At 31.6% G+C, this 27,790-nt stretch overlaps 2 protein-coding genes across 2 annotated transcripts in view; one reads left to right on the forward strand and one right to left on the reverse strand.

Moving 5' to 3' along the window:
• The window catches only part of LOC115879316 (glutamate receptor ionotropic, kainate 2), a 344,372-nt gene that overhangs the window by 281,579 nt on the left and 35,003 nt on the right, over positions 1 to 27,790 (reverse strand). The window lies entirely within an intron of this gene.
• LOC115879199 (zinc finger CCCH domain-containing protein 13-like) lies at positions 2,109 to 2,657 on the forward strand (the record flags this gene model as incomplete). The annotated part of the gene is made up of 1 exon (XM_030895891.1): positions 2,109 to 2,657. A coding segment is annotated over exon 1 (549 nt), but the record flags the coding sequence as incomplete, so codon positions are not given.

A 27,790-nucleotide genomic window follows, 5' to 3' on the forward strand; every position in this document is an offset into this window, starting at 1 on the left:
TCAGAGAAACCAAACCAAACCAAAAACATTTTGAGAACCGCCGGCAGAAATCGTAAATTACCTACCCGTGTTGTATGTTCGTCGCCTATTGTTGCCACATCGACTAGAAAGACTTAAAAACTACATCCAACAAGAGATTTTGCAAAAGTGCGTTAGTTTTTTTGCTATATAATATCTTTAAATAAGTGAAGTAAACAGATAAGGCGAGGAATTGTTTAAAATTGCTACACTTCATAGAAGTTAGGTTAATATTAAGACGAATTATTCGATGTTACGAAACATCGAATATTACTGGCCAAACATCGATATCATTTAATAATATAATTTTATTTTTTTAATACATTGATGAAAAACTAATTACCTCCTTATTTATTTCTCTTGCTGTACAATTTGTATACGTTTTTTGTATTTCACAGTCTTGACAGACGAATTGCTGATACCAGTATGGTTTAAGGCAGAGGAAAATAAATAAACAGTATAAGTTACGATGGAACCAAAAGCACCAAATATGAATGGATACCGGTTGAGTCTCGGAAACTACTTATCGTATAACTTTGGGAAAAAAATTCTAATGAGTAAAGCTTGATTTTCATGCATCCTTTATACGTTGGTACGTTGATCCGACGGTGCTCTGATTGGTCATAGCGTTTTCGCGCCACTTTTCATCCGTAAATATTTTACTTCAGCCCGTCAACGGACCTGTTCATACGATAACGGACGTTTTGACACTTTTTTGACAAATTTAATCTAACAATAATAAAAATATAAGTAAAATAGCAAAATCGTTATGGAAAAGAAAATATAAAATAACACCAACGTATATCCGATAAACGGAGGCATGAAAATGCAATAAATTTAAAAACTGCGTTATTTTCTAACCAATCAAAGTCTTTAAATTCTACCAATAAAATTAATATCGTATGAACGTATCGTCGGACAACGGATGCAGGAAAATCAAGCTTTAATCGACCAAGAGAAATTGCTGGAAATAATTTTCGGAAATAAGTTCGAAAAATGTCCGCTAGAGGGCGTTCCTCTGATAGCCAATCAGAAAACAAGGTTTTTCTCAAAAATATGCAGGTGAACAGGTATTTAAAATATATTGTAATCATCGAAAATTTTTTATTTTTTTTTTGATATAGAGTATTTTGCTCTATCTCATAAGGGGTGGGGGAAGGTTGTGGGGAAAGGTTAAACTTGCTTTTATTAAAATAAGGATAACTCTGATTTAGGTTAGCCGATTTTAACAAACTAGGGCTCGTTTAAAAGAGCTTTTTTGCCTTAATGATTTCCAGTATAAATTTTTTTACAGAATTTTCTATGCGGACAATAACTAAGAGAATCCCTAGTAATAAAATTATATTGCTCACCAAAAATGTTATATCCCGAACAATTAGAGAGGCAAAGAACTTGCTTTCCAGTTGAGCACCAAAATACGATTTTGCCACTATCATATTATAAACTAGCGTGGCCGCCTGCAATGTACCGATCCACACATAAGCAAACGCGAAGAATAAAGCACTTGACCATAGATTATTAATCAGGTCCACTGTAATTTGGATTTTGAATACATGTTTTCTATACATTCGAAAATATCTAAGAAACTTTATTTTGTTCATACGCTCCAAACGTCTTATACTCTGGTATGTTTCGTTCAAGTCTCTTGTGACAATATAGATTATCTCTGAAAATGCCGTTAATACAGTTAATATATACAGATAAATGATAATTCGGTATAGAAGGAAATAACTTGGGTCCACGTCAGCCCAAATGTTTATGGTGCTTATCCAGAGTCCATGGGTTGTGATCATTTTAATGATTAAAGTTATAACATCTAGTCTAACCCATCGCTTTCTTTTAGTTTGTTCAAACCTAGCTTCGAAATAATAAAGATGCTTGAGAAGTTGTTCCCATTCTCTACGCTTCCACATACTTGTGATTGTTGAATTTAAAATAGCCAAGTAACTTAGTGAACCTTAAAGATAATATGTCAAGTTTATGTGTCGTATTGTAAAATAATAAAATTAATTTAAACTAAGTTATAAAGTTACAGACAAAATAAACAGATCTAAATAAATAAAAAAAGCCAGACTATTTAAGATTTTCTAATGTTTCATGAATGGTCAAGGCTCGAAGAAGGAGAAGGTGAAGGAGAAGGAGAGAGAGAGAAGGAGAGAAGGAGAGAAGGAGAGAAGGAGAGAAGGAGAGAAGGAGAGAAGGAGAGAAGGAGAGAAGGAGAGAAGGAGAGAAGAAGGAGAGAAGGAGAGAAGGAGAGAAGGAGAGAAGGAGAGAAGGAGAGAAGGAGAGAAGGAGAGAAGGAGAGAAGGAGAGAAGGAGAGAAGGAGAGAAGGAGAGAAGGAGAGAAGGAGAGAAGGAGAGAAGGAGAGAAGAGAGAGAAGAAGAGAAGGAGAGAAGGAGAGAAGAGAAAGGAGAGAAGGAGAGGAGAGAAGGAGAGAAGGAGAGAAGGAGAGAAGGAGAGAAGGAGAAAGGAGAGAAGGAGAGAAGGAGAGAAGGAGAGAAGGAGAGAAGGAGAGAAGGAGAGAAGGAGAGAAGGAGAGAGAGGAGAGAAGGAGAGAAGGAGAAGGAGAGAAGGAGAGAAGGAGAGAAGGAGAGAAGGAGAAGAGAAGGAGAGAAGGAGAGAAGAGAGAAGGAGAGAAGGAGAAAGAGAGAAGGAGAGAAGGAGAGAAGGAGAGAAGATAAGAGAAGGAGAGAAGGAGAGAAGGAGAGAAGGAGAGAAGGGAGAGAGAGAAGGAGAGAGAAGGAGAAGGAGAAGGAGAAGGAGAGAAAGGAGAAGGAGAAAGGAGAGAGAAGGAGAGAAAGAGAGAAGAGAAGAAGGAGAAGGAGAAGGAGAAGGAGAAGGAGAAGGAGAAGGAGAAGGAGAAGAAGGAGAAGGAGAAGGAGAAGGAGAAGGAGAAGGAGAAGGAGAAGGAGAAGGAGAAGGAGAAGGAAGGAGAAGGAGAAGGAGAAGGGAGAAGGAGAAGGAGAAGGAGAAGGAGAAGGAGAAGGAGAAGGAGAAGGAGAAGGAGAAGGAGAAGGAGAAGGAGAAGGAGAAGGAGAAGGAGAAGGAGAAGGAGAAGGAGAAGGAGAAGGAGAAGGAGAAGGAGAAGGAGAAGGAGAAGGAGAAGGAGAAGGAGAAGGAGAAGGAGAAGGAGAAGGAGAAGGAGAAGGAGAAGGAGAAGGAGAAGGAGAAGGAGAAAATTAAAGATCATTAAATTCTGCATATAATAAGTGTCAATTCGGTCTAGTGTTAGGATAGCAGATCCTTTGATATTACATAGTAAGTTAAATAAAATCTATGTTAGTTTATGATTAATTATACAGGGTGTTCCATTTGAAATAACGAAGAAAATAGTTTAGTAGGGATAAATAATAAATATAACAATAAATTCTAAAGTGAGTTACATTTCAAAAACAATACGGATACAACAATCAATGTAAAATCTTAAGCATCTTACCCAGAATGAATTCAAAAGAAATAAAGATGTGATTATAAGTACCCTTGGCGTCAATAAGATAATTTATTCTAGCCTTTATACCGATTTCCATAATCACAAACGTGGTGAGAACAAGCAAACATTGATAAGAACATTGCAAATAAAAGTAGATTTTATTTCTATTAAGCATGGGAACGAGACCGTAAAATTGACAGTAGATTTCGATCATTTTCAAATAGAACATGGTTTAAAACTCAAAAAGTAGTTCTGGTTCATTTGAGGTTTTAAAATCAAATAGCAATTAGGAAATTAAATATTTTACCCACACAGCAATTTTAATTTGATTATTGTTTAATTTTAATCATTTTAGTAAAAATTTGTAAAATTAATACTCATAGTAGAAATCTAATGTATTTAGAAAATTAATACATTTAGGTTTATCAAATTAATGACATGAAATAAGCATTTGATTCTTGTATAGGCAATCCATTAAAATTAATACAATCAAGCAATTCTATTAATATTGAATTGTACCATACAATCGACAAAAAACGGCGTCAAAGACGGCTGGGAATGACAATCGGTAATAATTTTGGAGAGGTCAAGCCCTAAACGTCATTTACTTTACCAGTACTCTTCTTTATTTTTTAATGGCGCTTACGGCCAGCTCAAATTAGAAAGGTTGTAATTTATTTTGGTATTAAGCATGGAGTGTAGAGGTAAGGAGAAATATCTTCGTGCATTAAAAAATGGTAATAAAAAAGGAAGAATTAAGATGGCGCTGCTGTAGCACAAACCTAAAATTTAAAATATGCGCCGAAAATTTTTAGAACAGGAAATAATTCAAAAGAGATAAATATTTGACGTGAAGGCGCGTGTTTCAAGTCACATGAAATAAACTATCGATTTTTATTCAGCAGCAATAAACTGGGCCTCTAATATATAAAAATAATAGTTTTATATTCTAAAAAATAAAAAAATGCTTTTTTGGGTAATGTTTGGTTATGTTACTTTTACTATCTTATCTATGGTTACTTTTCATTTTTTTAGATTTATGCGCCATTAGCGCCACTGTGGTCAATTAGTGAACCTTTATTCTTTTTTGTGACCACTTTTTGAAATAAAGTCCCATAAGAGATATTTCTCCTCATCTCTACACTCCATAGTTTCACTTCGTAGTTTTACTCCATAGTACTGAGTAAAAATGATTTTTAAATGGTAAAGTTTTAAGTTCGAGAAAAATATATTTTTCTGGAAATAGATTGGTGTTTCTGGAAACGTTCTGTCTTTGTTTAGTCCTTGTATAATTATTAATGTTCATTTTTGATAAGTTTTATGTCATTTTTTTCATGTAAATGATGTCTAAAGATCCACTTTACCAAAATTATCATCAATTATCATTTTCGAGGCGTCTGTGCTACCGTTTTTTTTTCGATGATCATAATATGGAGAAGATATCCATATAGAGCAAAAACGCGTAGAGGTAAAAAAGTTTCCAAATTGACTATAATACACAAAAAAATAGTTTATTGTACAATTAGCTGAGGGATAAAAAATTATAAAATAATATTGGGGCAAGTGGAGTGGTAATCAGGACCTGTATGTGTGTTTTATAGATTTCGAGAAGGCTTTCGATAAACTTCAACATCATAGAATAATTGAAATACTTAAAGGCATGAATATCGATAGCCGAGATATCAAGATAATAGTAAACCTTTATTGGGGGCAAACAGCGAAGGTTATAGTGGACGACCAACTTTCTGATGAAGTAAAGATTCTGAGCGGCGTTCGTCAAGGATGTATACTTTCTCCGCTATTGTTTAATATATATATAGCGAATCAATTTTGCGTCCTTGACTAGTAGTAAGAAGGGCATCACTATTAATGGGCAGGTCTTAAATAATATGCGGTTCGCGGACGATACTGTCCTTATAGCAGACAACGTGGAAGGTCTCACTTCTACAAAGACTAAATAACATATGTAGTGTCTATGGCCTGAAAATGAACTCTAAGAAAACTAAATTTATGATAATTACTAAGAGAGAAGATGTCCAAGCCAATGTTCTAATAGATGATATATACACCTATGGAGGGAGTACAAAAATAAAAATATCTAGGCAGTTGGTTGACCGAAAGCTTGGATCAATCAGCAGAAATAAAAGCTCGAATAGAAATAGCCAGAGCAGCCTTTGTAAAACTCAAAAAATGTCTCTGCAGTGGAGACATCAACTTAAAGCTTAGATTAAGAATGCTAAGGGGTTACATATTTGCAACTCTACTCTGTGGTTCAGAGGCTTGGACACTTAAAAACGCCGAAATGGAGAAGCTTGTGGCATTCGAAAGATGGTGTTATCGGCGTATGCTGAGGATTGCATGCATGGACTGACAAGGTTACAAATGTAGAACTGCGACGCAGAATTCAGAAGGACGAAGAGGTGATTAACACCCTTAAGAAGAGAAAACTTGAGTACTTTGGACACATAATGAGAGGACCTAAATATGCCCTACTGCAGAACATAATAGAAGGAAAGGGCAGAAGGAGCCAAGGAAGCAGAAGAACATAATGGCTCAAGAATTTGAGAGAATAGTTTGGAATGACTCCAAACGAGTTATTCAGAGCATCCGTTAACAAAGTTAGAATTGCCATGATGATTTCCAACCTCCATTAGGAGATGGAACCCGAAGAAGAAGAAGAAGAAGAAGAAGAAGTGGAGTCGCTGTTCAACCAAATACAGTTTTTAGGTACTTATTTATTTATACATATATCATCAACATTTTCTGCTTATTCGACCATTTATGGTGTAGCCTACCTCACATACCTCACATTGCTGTCTATTGTTGGCTATGCGAGCCCAAGTCATCCCTGATAATTTCCTAATATCATGGACCCATCTCAGGTTTGGTCTTCTTCTAGGTCTCTTAATTCCTCGTGGGTATTATGCTGTAATTTTTGTGGCCCATCTGTTGTCCGTCCTTCTTGTCAAGTCTCCTGCTCATTGCCACTTAATGGATTTGATTCTGTGGATGGCATCTATTACCTGGGTCTTTTATCCTATCCACTCTATTCTTTTGCAGTTTTTTGGTTATTCCCAATATATTTCGTTTCATTGAGCGTTGTGCAACCTGCAGTAATTGAAGTACTGAAGATGCCGAAGCAGTTTACCAGCCGTTGCAAAAAAAACTCATCGCGATCTTATTAGAATATTTTGAATATGAAAGCGTTAATAATGGCTCTTTATGTCCCGTAGATGCTGTTAAGGAGGTGAGTGTTTTTGATATATAAATAATACTTGTTATATATTTCTAATTAATTAATTTTTGTTTCCTAAAATATTTGGATTAAAAGAAAATATGTAAAATTCGGCAACATTGTGCCGGTCAAGCTTAATCTTGTGACTAAAAGTTTATTTGGTATAATCTATGTATTTTTTTTTCTGTCAATTCTTTCATTGAACTGTTAGTCAAAAGATATAATAATTATTGTTAAAAATAAAACTCATATATTTAAAATATCTTTTGTTATATATTTGTTTCATTTGTGTTTCGTATAACATTCAACGGCATAAATTGTAATATAACTACAAAATAACTAGCTATAGCACTAAAGTATACATAAATCAACTTCTTGTTTACAGTTGTGATGCGTGACAGTGAATATCTTATTTTCTTCATAGTTAATTGTTCGAGAAAGTCCTGAACTTCCAGTCGTTTTTCGTCGAATGATCTTTCTTTGGAAATCATTTTCAGACATGTACTGTATATATTATCTGATATCTTTGTTGATTTGTCACATAAATATGACATTATCCATGGCATTGTCTAAAAATAATGAATAAGATTTTTTTTAATAACACTAAACAGGCTGTCAAAAAATAGTGTATTCAACTTTAGTGGGTGGCTCTACATATAAAAACAAAACAAACAGTTTCTATAAACGTAAAAGTTACATAGAAGTTACAGCCCTCGAAAGGTTAAATAAAAATATATATGCTACGGCTAAAATGGATACTTGGCTAGTTTTCAAACTAGCCGGCTATTTTGCAGAAAGCGCTGTTATTTTGTGGGTTAGGTGTTAGTTGTGCTGTTTGTTTGCAAAATAGCTGGCTAGTTTGAAAACTAGCCAAGTATCCATTTTAGCCATAACATATACATATTTTGTTCATTTTTAACATTTGTGAACCATTTTTCTTGAAATTTGGTACCTACAGACATGTAGGCACTCCATAGATTTAGACATTATTTATTAACCATTTATTAAACCTTTGAGGTCTTTTCAACAATCCTTTTTTTAAAGTTTCAACGCCTGTAAGTTCCAACGCTACATGTTTTCGATTTAACATTTTCTTTTGAGTTCTTGTGAAAGTACTGATTCATGAAACTGATGATCGTCAGGCGTAAATATTAAAGATCAGAAGTTAACTGATTTATACATTCAAGAACAAACGTGGTACTCAAAGATGGAGGAATGCAAACGACAGAGCATGGAAACACTGTGTTACGTAACTGACAAGTATTTAGAGAAGCGTTCCGATTATTTTATTTAACTGAACTTTATTTTAAAATTATCTAGATAAGATATAAAAGAAAATTATACGTTTTCCTATAGATGGCGGTTCCTTCTCAGCTGGTATGTGAAAATATACGTAAAAAAACATGACAATATTGTCTTTCCATTTTCCCCATGAATATTTTCTTTTACCCATCACATTGGGGTAAATGATAACAACAATTCATTCATGAAAATACAAAAATAATTCGTTCGCTTAAGGAACACATCATGTCAATGAAACGTATTTAGCGATTTGAATAGATAATTTAAGGTGTTTTCATTTACCGCTAAATTCCCTTTACCCTGATTGACTCTATTCGATTATATTCAGTTAATTTTCTTGTTAGAAACATTTAACAATAATTGTGAACAGTTCATTCCCGATATTTGTTTAATCTTTGTGCGATGATCAAATCATGGAAAAACTAAAATTGCAAATCCCTTGTTTCGTTTTGAGATATAACATTTTTGAAACAGACTAACAAACTTTTGTCGGGTGACTAAAGTATGAAGTAGTAAGTGTTCAACTCCTGTTCTCGAGTGCGTAGATAGATTACGTATATAGTAAAGACAGGCATATCTGTTTAAATTAAGCCACACAGAGAAACAATTTTTGGAGGGGTAAATTTGAGACACACATAGAAGTAAAAAATGAGACAAAGGTATGAGTAAATATGAGACAACTTAATGGCATATATATTTTTAAATTTTATTCAAAACTCAAAAGTTACAAAAAATGTTAAGAAACCAAACAAGTATATCGAAAAAGATCTAGAAAAGGCTAAGTTAGTCATCAGCGGAGATTTAACCTTAATATACGCAGCCAAAGCTTTTCATATTGATCAAAATTGTAGTTACCGAGATAAATAATGTTTTAAAGATAGACACTGTTGTAAAATTAGCACCATCAAATTTGCAATGGGGGACTTCTAGGACTGCAAAAATGTTCTTTGTTTTTTTTTCACTCTTTAAGGTGACACTATTAACATTTTAATGCCACTTATTAACTACCGATTCTTCTTAATTTTTAATTTAATATAATTATTTCACACTTTCAGTTTATAAATTTTTTGGGACGGTGTAATATTACTCTATTGTGATCTGAATTATATGTAGGTGTTTTTTATTAATTTAGATTTTTTATTTGAGTTCTAATCATAAAAAAGATAAATTCCTGTGTCTAATTTCTGTCCTTCTAGCCTCACCTTTACTTCAGCATTTGATAATTAATAAATTAATAATATCAAAAAAAAATAAAAAAAATAAACGATTGCAAAGTCTTTAAACGTGCGTTTGGTGACTGTTTCATACTTAAACCAGGATAATATTTCATTTTTAGACTTTTTATGGGTTAAATCTGAAAGACTGACTTTTTGAGGGGTACTTTTGGTATATTTTTATACGTTTGCAATATTTAGTTTAAAAATGTTTCATTTGTGCACTACTGGACCCTACCATGAGCTATAAGAAATTTAAATTAGCATATCAATTGAATATTTATTTACAACATTATACAGGGTGTCCCAGAAATAATTGCAAGTATTTTAAGGGGTGGTAGATCTCGATAAAAGAAACATATTTTCTCTTTATCGTTTTTCAAATAAGTCCAAAATAACGGAGTTATTTTTCAAAAATTTCCAAAAAAAAATGATTTTTTGCTAAAATTTTGAGAACGACTGGATCTTTTCTGGATTCTTTCTTCTTTTTTGTAAATTTAGTCCAATACCTATGTTGCCATAATATAAAAAAAATTATATTTTTTAACTAAAAAAATTCCAAACATTTTTTCAAAAAATTTCGAATTTTCAAAATGTTTTTTTCGCGAAAAAAACCTCATAGGCGTGTATCTGGGGTTGAACTATTCTACCAGTTAAAATACTTGCACTTATTGCACTTGCCTGAATGTGAATATATCACGATAGAACTGTATGGCGTAAATTTGTCTCTTTCGACGCTTCTAAAATAGTACATTGTCAAAAATACCAAAGTAATTCAAATAAAAAATTTAATATTTTTAGGTTATCAAAAAAAGATAATTTTGAAAATATCTCTCTAACCTCTGACTAGTTTGAAAGATTTAGTAATTAGCAATTAAAATTCTTCTTCAAATTTGCAAACTATGGGTAGCAAAAATATCTCTGGCTAATAAACAGTGATTAAAAATTTTAATATCTTACCAAAAACGTTGTGTTTAACAAAATAGTAGATACAATATACTGATTCTGTAACTGAATACCAAAGTATGACTTTATCGCGATCATATTGTACATCAATGTAGTGGCAAGCAATGTACCACTCCACAAAAAGCCGAAAACGCAAAACATCGAATTAGAGAACAGGCTATTAATTAGATCCACTGCGACTTGAATTTTTAAAACGTATCTTCTGTATAATCTGAAATATCTAAGAAACTCTTCCATATCCATATTATGTTCCAAATATATTATATTTTTATGGACTTCCTGCAAGTTTCTCTTAACAATGTATACGAGTTCCGAGAATACCGTAGCTAGAGTTAATACGTATGCAAAAGTGACGTCTCTGTATAAAAGAAAGCATATAGGATCTATGTGAATCCAAATATTCAAGGTGGTTATCCACACTCCATGAGGGTAGGCGAGTTTTAAAAATAAAGTTGCTATTTCCGATCTGAACCAGTTATTTCGTTTCGCCTTTTTGAGTTTATTATCTAGGAAATAAAGTTGTTCGAAAAGTTGTTCCCATTGCTTCTTTTTCTGAAAGCTAGTGTAGACAGCATTAAGCATAGCCGCGGAACCGGACAATCCTTAAAATGACATTTTATTGAACCAAGTTCTGATCTGCACTAAAATTATTAATACATAAAATGCTGTGTACGATCAAACAATAACTTTAAATTATGTCAGTTATATCTAGGAATACTCAATTTGATGTTAGAGAGAACTTAACAGCAAACAAAGACTTTTCTTTTTAGGTAAATAAAATGGCAAAGGTCTAGGAAAAATAGAAATAAAAACAATAATCGAGGGATTATGTGTAAATAGAAAAAAATCAGTTAAAAAATAAATATGATAAATAAAGTTCTAAAGAAAGCAAGGTACTTTCTTACATACGTACAAGGTACTTTCTTACATATGTACTTCATTCTCACATACAAGTTCTTTCATCCTAGATAATACACTGACCGTTATTAAAATAAACACAATTATATATACAATTATATATAATGTACCTATTCAATTGTTTTCGGTCACTTCGTGTTTCACCGGAAATGACTACAACTTTTGATGTTTAAATGGCACCCTCAGTATTTTGTTACTTTATTCGATAGAAAATGACACTCTGAAAAGAATGACATATCATAATATGTCAACTTTTGACATTTTCGAATATATCGAAAGTATCGAAAGTTGACATATTGATTGTATGTTATTCTATTGTGTCATTTTCTATCGAATAAAGTAAAACAAAAATACCGACTGTGCCATTTAAAAATCAAAATTTGTAGTCATTTCCGGTGAAACAAGGAAGGCCGAAAAGAATTGAATACGTCAATGAATCCTAATTTATGTCATATACTAACATACCAAATCTGGTTGTTTTATCTGAAAAAATAAAAAAGTTATAGGGGTGAGCCACTTTTGAGACGCACCCAGTATACAGGGTGGTGCACCTCATTCGCCTCGGTTGATTATACGAAAACGGAAAGATGTACAAACCAAATTATTTGTAGGTATGTGTAGAGAGGCAATGTGCATAATTTAAAATTATTTTCAAATGTACAGGGTGTGTCAGAACTAAGATCCATTACCAAAGTTATAGTTTTTCTTATGGAACACCCGGTATTCTATTTCATTTTTGGATTCTTGGGCATAAAATAGGCCATTTATTATAAGGGTTTAATATGTTTAAATGCTTTGGTTTTTGAGATATTTAAAGATATTTAAATATGCATGCTATAACAAAAAAGTTTGTCACCACCCTGTACAGGGTGGGTCAAATTCGACCTTTTAAATGGAAACACCCTTTTCTATAGGAGATAGACGAAAAATAATATCGGTGTCTGGAGCTCAATTTTCATCAAAAACATAATGGTGAAAACCGCATATCAATATCTGTTACCGTTTCGGAGTTACGGGGTGTTTTTCAAAAATGTGCATTTTTAACAAATCGCTGTAACTTTTTTGCTATGGAAAATTTTGTATTTCTATGAAAACATTTCCAAAGCACCTTTTTACGTAGAATTTAATTGTTTTAGTATATTTTTTTTAAAATTAATAATTTAAGAGTTATCAACAGAAAAATTGATTTTTTATATGGGACACCCTGTATATTTTTAATTTGTTGAAATGAATTTAAAATTACCTTTCAAAAATATAACACACTTGATATTTTGCTCGATTCCTCTTCGAGATATAGAGTATATAAAAATTCGCCCGCTTTCAATAAGTAGGCTTTGAACGGCACCGGCTGTAATGTAAAAAAATTCTAGCTATGAGCATCAATTAAAACGAAAATAATATTTGCTATGAGAGATGCAGAATTTTATAACAATTTAAAACATATTTAACCGACATCAACACATTTAAACTATATCTAATAACAATAAAAATAAATAGCAAACCAGGACATGAGATTTTGCTACAGGTGTTCGACATATCGACCGTCTTCTGTTATGGACAGACGGGGCAGTTTTTGAACATTTCTCGCGGAATTCATTAACTAAGTGGGGGTGAAAGATACCCTCTCATAACTGCTAAGTATTTCTAATTCTTGTCTAGATTATACAGAAGAATAAGGAACCTTTATTCTTCCGTAAATATATCCATAGGATTAGATTCATGGGCACTAAGTCAGGCGGCCTCGACGACCAACGGCTGGGTTCTTGGTCAGCTATTCAATTATTCTTGAAATTGGGTGTAGAAATTTGCTGATAACTTCAGCGTTCAGAGGCGGTGCGTCGTCTTGCTGGAAAAATATGGTTTCGAGTTCCATTAAGGGCATATCATCAATGAGGGGTTCAAAGCCTACTAGTTAAAAGTGGCGAACTTTTAAAAATTCTGTATTTCGAAGGGGATTATAAGAAAATATCAAGTGTGCTATATTTTTGGAACGGTAATTTTAAATTCTTTTCAGTTAATTGAAAATATACAGGGTGTCCCGTATAAAAAATCAAATTTTCTGTTGATAATTCTTAAATTATTAATTTTAAAAAAATTATACTTAAACCATTAAATTCTACGTAAAAAGGTGCTTTGGAAATGTTTTCATAAAAATACAAAATTTTCCATACCAAAAAAGTTACAGCGATTTGTTAAAAACGCATATTTTTGAAAAACACCCCGTAACTCCGAAACGGTAACAGATATCGATATGCGGTTTTCACCATCATGTTTTTGACAAAAATTGAGCTCCAGACACCGATATTAGTTTTTGTCTATCTCCTATAGAAAAGGGTGTTTCCATTTAAAAGCGTCGAATTTGACCCACCCTGTACATTACTTTTCGAGTTAATTCTTGTGCTGACATTGAAGCCAGAGAAATAAACTTTACTAAAAAATTTTATAGCTTCCTTAAATGTATACAGGGGTATCAAAAATTGCTGGTGTATTTTAAATATTTATTTTACATAAAAACTTTGTTATATCAAATACAACACTATGTATTTTTTTAAATAAGTCGAAGCAGATTTAAATGCTCTTTCAAACTATATTAGGGTTTCCTATACCTATCTGGCTCAGATTTTGAATAAAAAGCGATTTTTTCAATAAAATCAAGATAGCTGGTGTATTGCATGGTAATTTTCAAAATCGCCATTAGTTTATGGAGTTTATTTAAATTTATAACAACTTACTTTTATTTAATTTACCAACAATAGTTTAATAAGTAAGTATTTATTATTTTATCAAGAAAAATAAAGTAGTTCTCTGATCTATATTACGATGACTTGTAGATATATTGGATTTTCTATATAAAAGAACCAATTAAGGCAAATTCATTTTCTTCGTAGTTTTTCAAAAGAACGCTTGTCAAGAAAGTTCCTATTTGGATATCTTTGAGCATAAACCCTTCAGGCCAACAAGCAATAATTGTCCTCACGAAATAACATCACTAGTAACATATCCAGTCCTTCCGTCAGGAGATACTGCTTCATTTTTCTTGATAAAATAATAAATACTTACTTATTAACCTTATTGTAGGTAAATTAAATAAAAATAAACTGTTATAAATTTAAATTAAGTCCATAGACTAATGTCGATTTTGAAAATAGTTACTATGTGTCACTAGAAAATTGCCATGGCAACACCACCCAAGTAGCAAATTTTATTTTATAAAGGCTGTATAAACAGCTATGTGATCATTTTTATAGGATACCTCAATTCGTATAACGTGCTATAAGACCGTAATACGATAGCTTTACAACCAAAAAAGGCCCATTTTTATACAACCGTTTAGTAGTCTAGAAGTTCTATAAAAAGGGTATACAACTCTTATACAACTATTTTACACAGCGTTATATAACTATTATAAAACTAGTTTTATTGTGTATTACGTGCTCACATCTAAGAAACAGAACAATAAAAACATTTGATCATTTAGCGAGGTAAAAGAGTATTTTATTTTTTACCGAAAAAAATCAGGAGCAAATTATATTTTAAGCGTGTCGTAAAATGAATCTGGAGGATGTGGATTGTTAAAAAGGAGACTTTACTCGACGGTGAAAATGGTGGATAGAGCCAGAAGGTACATCAAATATATAATATAAAAAATCTTTGGATTTGAAAAGTAGGGATAATTTTTGTTGCGCAGAAAATTTTACTGGTAGATTATAGGTAAGTATTTGGCAAAAAATTAAAGCGCTTTAATTTCGATTAAGGTTTACGTATAAATTTAAACAATAAAATAAAATAAAATTTTCAAAAATTCTTGTTTTTAATTTAATTAAACAGATTATTACTGTATGTGGAAATCTTATCACAAAATAGTTCTCAAAAATAACATTTTACAATTTATTTTGATGTTTTTAATTTTGCTTCATATAATGGCGGCCATAGGCCATACAAAAATTCTGCCTTAAACATGGCGAATTATAATGCAACCATTTTATTATAAATGAATCCCTTAAATAAGTCTTTGTTGTAAAATAAAACGGTATAGGATAAATATCTATCATTACGCAGAATTTCCAGGCACTATAGAACTATTTTTGACATATTGAGATTTGTGACAAATAGATGCCAAATCTCATTTGGTTAGTATTTAAACTAACAAACATGATCAGATTTTCATGGATTCATGCACGCAATGCATTTCATGCATGCCCGACGAGTGAGCGGCAACCTAAGGACTTGGAAAAACAACAATAAAACAATACAAACATTACTACAGTAAAACTTTTACATCAACGTGGCAACAATGCTTTGAAGAAGCCAGACAACCCGAGAGATTTTGGCTTTTGGGAACCCAAGGAATTCTCGGGATTATTTGCCGTAATTTCGAGGAGTTTTTTCTTACATGCTCTTTATAACTACCACTGCGTTTGTTAACTTTTTTCCAACTTTGTCCAGAATTCATAATAGCTGTGATTATACTTCTACGTAGATATTACTTTTGCAACAACAAAAATAACAAAATAAATAGCTAGGTATACCATTTAATTTAAAATGAGGTTATATTATACATTACCAGTTTTATAATGCAAATATTACAGCGAATTTATTTTGTTAATCACAATTTTATCATATAAGGCATAAGGCTATATAACTAGTAACTATATGAATATTATAGAACTCTTACATGGTGGGTATAAGAGTCTAATAAAATAATATGTTTTTTATCATATAGCATTGTCTTATTAAGTGTTATATCATACTAAAAGAAATTATCGTTTAATGCGTTATAGGATACGTTGTAAAAACCACTAGAAAATAGTTTAATATGACAACTTTTATTAAAAAACAGAATGGTCGAAACCAAACGCTTAATAAAATCAAGCAGTCCTTAAGACAACGCTATTCGACTGTTATAAAATAATTCAATCCTTTTAGAATTTCTTTTTGCTACTTGGGCAGCTATCTTGATTACAATTTTATTGAAAAATCGCTTTTTATTCAAAATCTGAGCCACATAGGTATAGGAAACCCTTATATAATTTGAAAGAGCATTTAAATCTTCTTCGATTTATTTACAAAAATACATAGTGTTGCGTTTGAAATAACGAAGTTTTTATGTAAAATGTATATTTAAAATAGACCAGCAATTTTTGATACCCTTGTATACATTTAAGGAAGCAATAAAAATTTTTAGTAAAGTTTATTTCTCTGGCTTAAAAGTTAGCACAAGAATTAATCCCGAAAAGTAATGTACAAGGTGTTGACAAACTTTTTTATTATAGCATGCATATTTAAATATCTCAAAAACCAAAGCTTTTAAACATATTAAACCCTTATAACAAATGCCTTATTTTATGTCTAAGAATCCAAAAATGAAATAAAATACTGGGTGTTCCATAAGAAAAATACAACTTTGGTATGGATCTTGGTTTTGACACACCCTGTATATTTCAAAATAATTTAAAATTATGCACATTGCCTTCCCACAAATACCCATAAAATATTTTGTTTCTACATCTTTCCGTTTTCGTATAATCAATCGAGGCGAATGAAGTGCGCCACCCTGTATAAAACCATAAAAATTGCGGTCCTTTAGTCATATAATTGTGGTAATATAAGTGTGGGTGTAAATTATGTGAAAATTTGAAGGTGTCCATTTTTCGGTCACTGTATAATCTGGAATAAAGAAATAAAACAGGACTATAAAGATGGAAATAGCAAATCAAACGAAAACCACGAATATACAGGGTTGTTCACCACATACGACACGGAGTATTGTAACTAAACGATGAGATTTTTACAAATTGTAAGTTTTGGGTTCGATGAAGGACTATTAGAGGTACAATTTCTCCAAGGGTATCAAAGTTTTTAATACTAAATATTTACTGAAGTTTATTTACTGATCAGTTATTGTGTTGCAATAATAAAAATAATACTACCTTATACAGAGTGTCTAAAAATTTATTTTAAATAATTATTAGCTTCAAACGGCAATAACTTGTTTAATTTAAATGGAACACCCTGTATATTTTACGAGAATCAGATGCAGAATTTAATTGTCTATCAAATTATATTATACCATTTTTTACCTATCTCTTCAAGTTTCCGTATAAAATGCATTTTCTTGTAATTTAGAACTTATTTATCGATATACCCATGGACTATTGACATTTTAGATTATTTTTAAAGATGTACCAAATTTTTAAAGAGTACAGATAATAATATTGTCGATATAATTCGTTTATTTCATTAAAAAATAAAAAAAAACTGTTTAAATATTTGTTAAAGAGGACCAATTAATATGATTTCAGTATTCAAACTACATTAACTGACTGTTTGCGTTGATTAATAATTGCTTCAAATACTAAAAAACTGAATTTTGTATGGGCATTAGACAGTGTGATAAAAAGTAATACCTTAAAAATGATATTTCATTTTTTAATAAATGCTTATTTATAACAACAAAGACTTTAATTTGATAACTTATTATTATATTGATTTCTGACTCAAAAATCCACATTTATTTATAATAATTTATTAACGAACACAATTAAGTATGTCATTAATTAGTATATGGGCGTAAATAATGGTGTTATATTTAATTAATGGTATACTCTTTTATAAAGATTTAAATAGTTTTCTTTTTGCATACAAATGGGCTAGTAATATTATTGTTTTGCTGAAAACGATAATATTACTAGTCTGTACATTTTGTACATTTGTTGCTTTAAAAACAATCTAAAATGTCAATATTCCATGGATATATTGATAAGTGAGGTCTAAATTATAAGAAAATGCATTTTCTACGAAAACTTGAAGGGATAGGTAAAAAATGGTATAATACAATTTGATAGACAATTTAATTGTGCATCTGATTCTCCTAAAATATACAGGGCATTCCATTTAAATTAAAGAAGTTATTGCCTTTTGAAGCTAATAATTATTTAAAATAAATTTTTAGACACTCTGTATTATTTTTATTATTGCAACACAATAACTGATCAATAAATATACTTCATTAAATATTTAGTATTAAAAACATTGATACCCTTGGAGAAATGAAGCTTTAAAATTTTTACTGCAATTTCACAAAATTGAAAATATTTCAAAAACGGTAAGGTTTAAGTATAATAAACCTTAATCAAATTTACCTTTATTTTAATCGTAGAAACTAAAAATGTAATAATATACAGGGTGTTCCATTTAAAAAAATACAACTTTGATATTTTTTATTTATTTGGGACACTCTGTATATTGTAAAAATATTTTTAAATTGTAGCTCTAATAGTCCTTCAACGAACCCCAAACTTACAATTTGTAAAAATCTCATCGTTTAGCTACAATACTCCGTGTCGTATGTGGTGAACAACCCTGTATAATTAAAACTTTGTAATATTTTTTTTTTAAATTATGGAGTAATAAGTGAATAAAATAAAACACCATTTATCAAACAGATATTATAATATAGATATAAAAAATCTAAAATATGAATGTCAATTCATACTCAACGCATTTTATATATTAACGATCCTAAATAACAACAATATGCTGTACGGCTGTACTTTACCTACTAGGTGTTCCAGAAAAACAAAAATATTATTATACGGACCTTTATCTCTTTTAAGGTAATTTGTTCGGTCTCTTAGACCCAATTTCACAATAACTAATACACACGGAACGAAAAGACACTGGTAACAACAATATAAATAAAAATAAATTTTACTTGTATTTAGTGTAGGAATAATTCCATAACATTTACAGTATTTTTCGAGAATTTTTAAATTCAACATGCCTAACAAGAATATTTGACTTTCAGTTATAAATAACTGCCGAATACAAATTTCCTAAATGGAAATATATGAATGGGTGGTTGTGATGTTAACCTATTAGAATTTATGTGTTATTAAACACATAATTAATTAGAGCTTCTAATAAATTGATTGTTAAATAATAGATAAGGTTTTTTGATAATAATCTATTTATAGACCATGTATGGTTTTTAAATAAATATAACTTGAGCTATAAGAAATTAAAATTGTTAGTATATCAATGTGATAATTGAATAACATTTTATAACGGAATTTGTATACACACAAAATATAAATTTAAATAACAATAATAATAATAATACCTTCCTTAAAAGAAAGAAATAGTACAAAAAATATTACATATTATATTAATATACGGTAAGTCTTAAATAAGTGCAAATATTTTTTGGGGTAATATATTTCGACCCCAGAAGCACGTCTATGATTTTTTTCCCAAAACTACTTCTTTACTACAAGTATAGGGAAAAATATGAAAACTGCATATTTGTAATTAAATCATAAAAATTAGTGGTGAGATAATTCGAGCAAAAATTCGCTCGAGTACTCGATTATTGAAATCGCTGTGTCTAAGTGCACCAGGGAATAGGTACATTAAAGAAATGCTAACTTCATGTTAAAAAATGGAAACAGACGCCACCTGGTGTCGCCTGGCAGTACTAGCTAAATTGAGGGGAATTGGAGGAGCGGGGCTTAAAAGAGGGGAAATTTAAAAAAAAATATTTTTATAAGTCTCACTGACTTACTGTTTAAAGTTAATAAACATATTTTTTATTACTTTAATATAATTTAATGTATTAAAAAATATGTCTATTAACTTTACACAGCAAATCAATGATATTATTAAAGACATTATTTTCAGAGAAAATTCATTGTAAATAAATTACACATTAGTAAACAATATCATTTATTTTTTAGAGCTGCGATTTATATTACAATAATATTGAAATATATATATTTTTTTAACAATGAAAAAGAATTTCCCGAAACCTGAAAAAGAAAGATGATCAATTAATGACTTAAATTAGTTCAAAATACATTTTGCAAATAAGTAGTGAATTGGAAAGATAAACATACTATTAAAAAGACATTTTAGTAGTATGTTATCATCTATTTACTGATAATACATAAGTATATAAAGGTAAATAACATGCATAAGGCACTATGATACAACTACCTGTATCATGATAACACACTAACATCACAAAAAATATATGCTAATTTAAATTTCTTTAATGGTCTAATGAAACACTATCTAGCCTCAATGCATGCCATTCCAAAGGCAAAAAAAACTGTTATACCAAATAAATATAAGCTGAATAAAACATAAACCAAGCCAATGTGCATAAACAACCAAAAAATGCATCAAAAAATACTTTTATCAGATCATGCCCTTGGATATATTATGTATTTTATATATCGCACATCCCGTTCAAAAGTTTACTAACTCAAAATAGAGAATATAGAGAACATTGTCAGGAGAAGTAAAAGAAAATTTAAGTTAACGCAATATGCTCCTTTTTGCATATTAATGGCCAAATAATGTAATGTTGATTTAATAAAAATTTAACTGGCATCCTTCTGAGGTATAAATCAGATTAAAAGGACATTGTTTTTGTAATAATTGTTTGTTCTGTAAACATTTTTTGAAGACAATACAGTTTTGAACGGGCTGTGCGATATAAACAAGGATCTTACTATTATTTGAGGTTATAAAGTATTTAAATAATATAAAACATAATCAAAATCATTTTTCATCATAAATTATAGAGGTACTTACGTGTTTTGATATTATTATCAGGAAATAATACGTTTAATTAAACAGGTACGCTGCCAGGCAAGTTCTATGGCGGGTCTTTGCAAAAGTTGAAATCTAAAAATACAAAACTACGTTTACATCTTAGTTGTATTTACGAATAAAGTATTTGTGTGTAATTTCTGACTTACCAGTTAATTGAATAATCGCATTAAATACATCCAAATGGTAATTTAATATTGTAAAAAGCAAAATTGTTTTAAATCACTTGCCAGGACAGCCGGCCAGCTTCTTTGTTGGCAAAATGGCCGCGGTATCATGATTTAAGCAATGTGAGTGACAAAGAAAGCCAATGCCTGGCAGATGTTGCTTTCTTTGTCGTTGGTCCTGGCACGTTTAAATTTGACTGTTGCCTGTTTTCCCATACAAGTGACACCCCCGTGAAGTGCACGTTAACCGTGTACTAAAAATAAAACTTCTGTGCACGCAAAACGAGTATTTCGCATGCAATCTAAACAAAAAAATAACCCCAGAGATTAACCAATGCAATCAAAATACGCCTACGGCATATTACAATCAATTCATTGAAAGAAACATTTAAATCAATTATATTGGTGATACCGTTTATAAAAATGTTAAACAATAACGGTCCCAAAATAGACCCCTGAGGTACACCTGAAGTAGCGCAGAGTTCAACCGAATTCTGACCATACTCCACACTCAACGATATGTTTTTAAATAGGACTCAAACAAAATTAACAAATTAGCGAAAAACCCAACCTGCTACAGATGGTAGAAAAGAGTCCCATGGACACGTCGCACACTGGTTCGCTCTTATGGACGTACGTGGCCAAAACCTGTATATTATTATATCGGGGAAAATTAATGTATCAATTAATATTTTTTAGCAAATCTATAAATATTTAGGCGTTTGGAGTTGCCAAACCTATAAAAAAAAGTTCTTTATCGTTAGACGTTTTCAATTATACAGGTAAAGTAACGATGGTTCATTAGAATTTAAAAGCGCAATTTATTTACCAATATTAATAAGTATTACTTTATAAAGATATTTAGGAAAAATTAAAAAACAACAAACAGAATGAACAACGGTTAGAAGATATGCGGTAAATCGTTGATAAGCTAATAAAGATACAGGGTGGCCCATAAGTGTGAGAAAGTTTAATATCGTCGTTGCGTAGACGAAAATATGAAAAAAGTATTATATAAATACAGTATGATCGAAAAAAAACGGCGTCCAGTTGGCTGGGAAATGACGATCGATGATATTTCCCATACAAATTTACATATAAAATGACAGCGATCTTCATTTCATAGCCATCGTTGACGCCGTTTTTTCTCGATCATACGGTATTTGCATGTTTTATTAAGGTGCATATACTAAAAATATTTTGTTGTATAAAGGGTGTCCCAAAGTAATGATAAAGTCCTGGGCTTTTTTAAATCATAACTCCCTTTTTCTGTACATAATTTGATTCAGCATAAAATTGTGCATATAGGACACTATTTTTATTTGAAAAACTATGCGGTGTTGCCATGCTATTTCTTATTTATTAAAATTTTCGTTAATAATAGTAGGTATATCCGAAAATTGGTTAAAATCTGAGGTTAATTTATATTTGTTAATATCTAATGCTATACTATGTTAATACCCTGTACTTTAAACCAATATTTTCTTAACACCAAAGAAAATAGAATAAATTTGTGAAGAAAAACTCACATATCTTATACCGGTCATTTTTTATGGCCTGGCTAACAATGAAATATTTAAAATGCTCTATTTCAATTTTTTAAATGCACATTTATAAACCATGCAACATTTATATAAGACGTTTGTTTACAAGACAATTTATGCTGAATAGCAGATATTAGCAGCTAATTTGACATGGTTCTCAAAAAAGACATTATGAAGTTTCATTTAAGTTAAAAACAATCACTTAGTTCAGCTGCGATATCCTTGATTTAGTTATGTATATAAAATATATTTCACAGGTACAATATAATTTTGATATTTTCAAATGGTTAGTACTATTTTTTTTCATTTTATCTGTCAAAAACTGATATTATATGAGGAAAGTATACGTGCAGTATGGTCTAATTATAAAATGCACTATTTAATATTATTTTGAAAACACTAAGTGAGTAATTTATTCATTGTCGATACAAAAACAGTTATATATGCTTTTTTAGACTATTGCATATAAAATGTTATCACATAAGTGCTCTAAAGTGCATGATTTTCCAAAATATATTTTTATAACAAACCTTTCATGTTTTTAAATATATATTATAAAATATTTGATCAAAATAATTTTTTTCGATATATTGAGTTTTGGCCAAATTTTTATAAGGGAGTGAACTACTGTGCGTCGGCGTGGGTCAAACCCTTTGGAAAAATCAGTATTCACAATGTATACCTGACTCTTTGTATCAATAGCATCAGCAATAAATTGTGTAATAATTAAAACATTAGTTGTCGTTGATCGACCCCTTATAAAACCAACTTCATTGTAGGTATACCGGGTGTTGCATCGTCAGACGGGACATAGGAAATCCCATGTAAATTTTAATCGGGTCAATTATTGGCTTCCCTAATTATTTTAGAGAATAATTCTATTTATGTTCATTGAAGAGCACTAAAACCCACATTCAAAAGAATAACTTTAGATATTTTTTATTAGCTCGTTACTTAGTTATCGCCGATTTCTTTTTAAATATTTCTCCTTTCTTATGGCCCTGTATTTCCTTATGGGCACCACTCAAGGTAAAAGATAACTGTCAAATGAAGTTGTCATTTCAGAAATTTACCTATTTAGTGCTTTATTATTATTGAAAACTCGTTCCTACCTCGGAAATCTTAAAGATGTATTTATAAATACAAATTAATATGAATTCAAGTAAAATAATGTAATCAATTACAAGGTTAATTATAGTATTATTACAATATTTAATAACTTATTAATTTAGGTACTATTAAATTGTTAGAACTTTAGGATTTAAGAAGATGTTCAAATATTCCTCCATCGACTGCTAGACAATAACCCAGGCGATCATAAAATTCTCTTCTTACATTTGCTAGTTGTAAAACTGAAATTCTATTGCATTCGGCAGAAATAGCATTTTTAATTCGTCTAGATTTGGGTATTTTTTATCTTTGTATATCCTGTTTTTTAAATAGCCCCAGAAAAAGAAATCATTTGGCGAAATATCAGGAAACCTTGCTGGCCGATTTACTGTATGATTTAGGCCAATAACGTTTCCGTTAAAACTATTGTCTAAATATTCCCGAACATCCAGGGTTCTATGTGCCGGGCAGCCATCAATTTGGTACCAAACTTCCTGATTTTCCCTAGCGGCATCATGTAAAGCAGATAAAATATGATTTTCGAGTAGTTCCAAATAATATTCTGCATTTAAATTTCGCGTAAGAAATAATGGCCCGATAATATTGTGTCCGAATATCCCTGCCCAAACATTTACTTTCTGTGGATATTGCGTCCTTGTTTCGACAAACCTGTGTTGGTTTTCTTTGTTCCAATATCGATAATTTTGAACATTGGGTTCATTATTTAAGGTAAACGTGCATTTATCAGTGAAACATATGTTTTTTTTAAAAATTCCCTATCCGTGTTTGATGTTTCCATCATATCAAAACAAAACACCTGCCGCCGTATTTCGTCCCCATCTCGTAGCTCTTGGTGCTTTTCATATTTGAAGGAATAGTATTTATGTCGTTTCAAAATTCGAAACGATCTGGTGTGATCTATTGTACCTTGTGCTGATCTTTCCATCGTTCTCTTCCACGCACAACTTCCAAGTCGGTATCATTTCTTGCATCTTCTCTTTGTTCCTGCGTTGCTTCACATCTGCAGTTATTTATTAGGGTACCTTTGGTCTCAAATCTCTGGATATTCTTTGCGATTGTAGATTTTTCAGGTATCGGTCTATTCGGATACAGAGCAGAAAACATATCCGACACCTTCTGATAACTATTTTCTTGATAATACCATTTAATCATCAATACTTTTTATTCGGTAGTGTAATTCATGGCTAATATTTTCGATGTATGAGTTTTTAATAATAATAATAATAGATAAATTTCTGAAATGAAAACTTCATTTGACAGTTATCTTTAACCTTGACTGGTGGTCATAAGTAAATACAGGGCCATAAGAAAGGAGAAATATTTGAAAAGAAATCGGCGATAACTCGTAAACGGGCTAATCAAAAATATCTAAAGTTATTCTTTTGAATGTGGGTTTTAGTGCTCTTCAATAAACCTAAATAGAATTATTCTCTAAAATAATTAGGGAAGCCAATAATTGACCCCGTTAAAATTTACATCGGATTTCCTATGTCCCGCTCGACGATGCAACACCCGGTATGTTTTCTTTCTGTATGTGGTTAGATTAGGTTGGTTCATTTTTTTTGTTATATTGTGATTTGTGACTATAATTCAAAAACATACATAGTATTAAGTTGTCTCAAGTAGTGGTGCCAATGATACTCTACCTAAAGAAGAAAACAGTCGACCAATATGTACTACCAGTCATGACCGGATGCGGAACCTGGACACTTAAAACGGACATTAAACTGCCTCAATGAAACGAAATATGCTGGGATAACCAGGAGAGACGGTAAAACAAAAGACCCAAGTAATAGATGTCATCCACAATAGCAAAATCAAATCCCTCAAATAGCAATGGGCATGACACCTAGCAAGAAGAACGGACAACAGATGGACCACAGAAATTACAGCATGGTACTCACGAGGAATTAAGAGATCTAGAAGAAGACCGAACCTGAGATGGGACCATAATATTAGGAAATTAGCAGGGATAACTTGGGCCCGCATAGCCAACAATAGACAACAATGGGCCCAACTATAAAGAGAGTATCTAAATATGTGAGGGAGGCTACACCATATTTAGAAACGGTTTAATAAGCTGAAAATTATGATGATTATGAAGTTGTCCCCCTATCTTTCTCTCATTATTGCCCATCCTTGTGTCTCAAATTTACTCATCCAAAAATATAGCTTCTCATACCAACAGAACTTAATTTAAACGAACATGTTTTTCAAGACTATGTACCGTAACCTATATACGCACGCAACGACAGGAATTAAACGCATACTACTTCATGCTGATGTCACTCGACAAAAGTTTTATAGTCAGTTTCAAAAGTCGGTCCTTGAAAACGAGTCAATGGATTTGTAATTTCAGTTTTTCGATAAATAATCACAAAGATTAAACAACTATAGGTATACTCTGTTAACAATTACAGTTAAATGTTCCTTACAAGAATACTTACTGAATATTTTAAGTTTTTAGTAGTTTAGAAATTACTGAACTTTTAGTAGTTTTATTTACATGACTCATTTTTAACCTAAATATGGCGTGTCTAATTTTTACACCACTTGATCCTATTGTTTTTAACTATAAAAAACCGTAATATCTTACCAGGAACGTCGTATTTGATATTATGGTAGACACAATATACTTCATCTTCAACTGAATACCAAAGTACGACTTCACACCAATCATATTATACGTCAATGTGGTTGCCAGTAATGTGCTACTCCACAAACAAGCAAACACGGAAAACATAGAATTAGAACATAGATTATTAATTAGATCTACCGCAACTTGAATCTTAAAAACGTATCTTCTATATAATCGGAACTGTCTGAGAAACTCCTCGTTGTCCATATTTTCCAGACATTTTATATTTTTATGAATTTCTTGAAGACTCCTCCGAACTACGTATAAGAGTTCAGAGAACACTGTGGCTAAGGTTAGTATGTATACAAAAATTAAGTCCCTGTATATAAGAAAATACATCGGGTCCACATTAATCCATATGCTCAAAGTTATTGCCAGTTCTATATAGGGAAAAATAAGTTTTAAAAATAATGTAGTAATCTCCGACCTAAAGCGATCTTTCTGTTCGTTGCTTTTAAGTTTAGTGTCTAGAAAATTCAGCTGTTCGTAAAGTTGTTCCCATTGCGTCTTTTTACTGATACTGGTGAATATGGCATTAAGCATAGATGCACAACCGGATAAACCTTAAAACGAATTCTTCAATCTACAATGTCCTATTCTGTATTGAATATTACAAAATGATATACAAAATGCTCATTAAGGCATAATATGTTTATCTAAACATTGGGTAAGTTTTTAGCTCTGTTCAAAGCGTAGCATGTTCTGGTTTCTAGATTTCGTATGTATGTATCACAAGTGCATGGGATCTAGATTTTCTCTGACGAATCCAAACCGCACTATTTGAGAGGGTGTACTAGGAAAATGAACAGTAAAAAACAGCAACGGAGATCGCTTAGCAATCCGGTTGGCAACCGGCGCCTAATCGGGTCCGGGTCGATTGGTGTGAAATGTGCTACCGGGCCTGCGAATGTGAGCAACCAGGCAACGCAGGCGAAATGTCCGACTGGAAAGAACAATCGACTACAAATAAGAAAAAAGATCTTCTTGGGAACGTGGAACGTTTGAGGTCTGTTGCAAACAAGCAAGTTACATATTTTGGAGAGAGAAATTCTGAGGGAGGATTTAGCGTTTTGTGGAATATCTGAAACACAATTTCGACACGGCGGATCACACAGTTTACATTTCCGGAGCCAAAACAAACAACTGGCACTAGTGGAGTGGCCTTCTTTGTGAATAAGCGAGTATCGCAATATGTTATTGGATACGAAGCAATTAGTGGCGTATCATTAGAATCACGCTGGATTGTAAGCCGACTAAACTCCACCTCGTTCAAGTATATTTACCCACTTCGGATGCTCTGGATGATGACGCCCAAGCCGTTTATGCACAAATAGAAACTATTATGTCTACAATTCCGTGTAAGGACATATTAGTACTAATGGGGGATTTTAAGTAGGTAAAACAACGGAGGACAACCACATTCGAAACGTACTGGGGAAGTATGGACTAGGAGATCGAAATGTTCGAGGGGAGAATCTCATTCAATTCGCCACAGACAATGGACTAGCGATCATAAACACCATGTTTAAACACCACCCCCGTCGCCTTTCAACATGGACGTCGCCATCTGGAGTGTACAAAAAAGTTTACAAATACTAGGGCAAAACCCGG

This window comes from Sitophilus oryzae, unplaced genomic scaffold (assembly GCF_002938485.1).
Source record: "Sitophilus oryzae breed Bouriz unplaced genomic scaffold, Soryzae_2.0 scaffold_1576_pilon_pilon, whole genome shotgun sequence".
Classification (NCBI taxonomy): Eukaryota; Metazoa; Arthropoda; class Insecta; order Coleoptera; family Curculionidae; genus Sitophilus; species Sitophilus oryzae.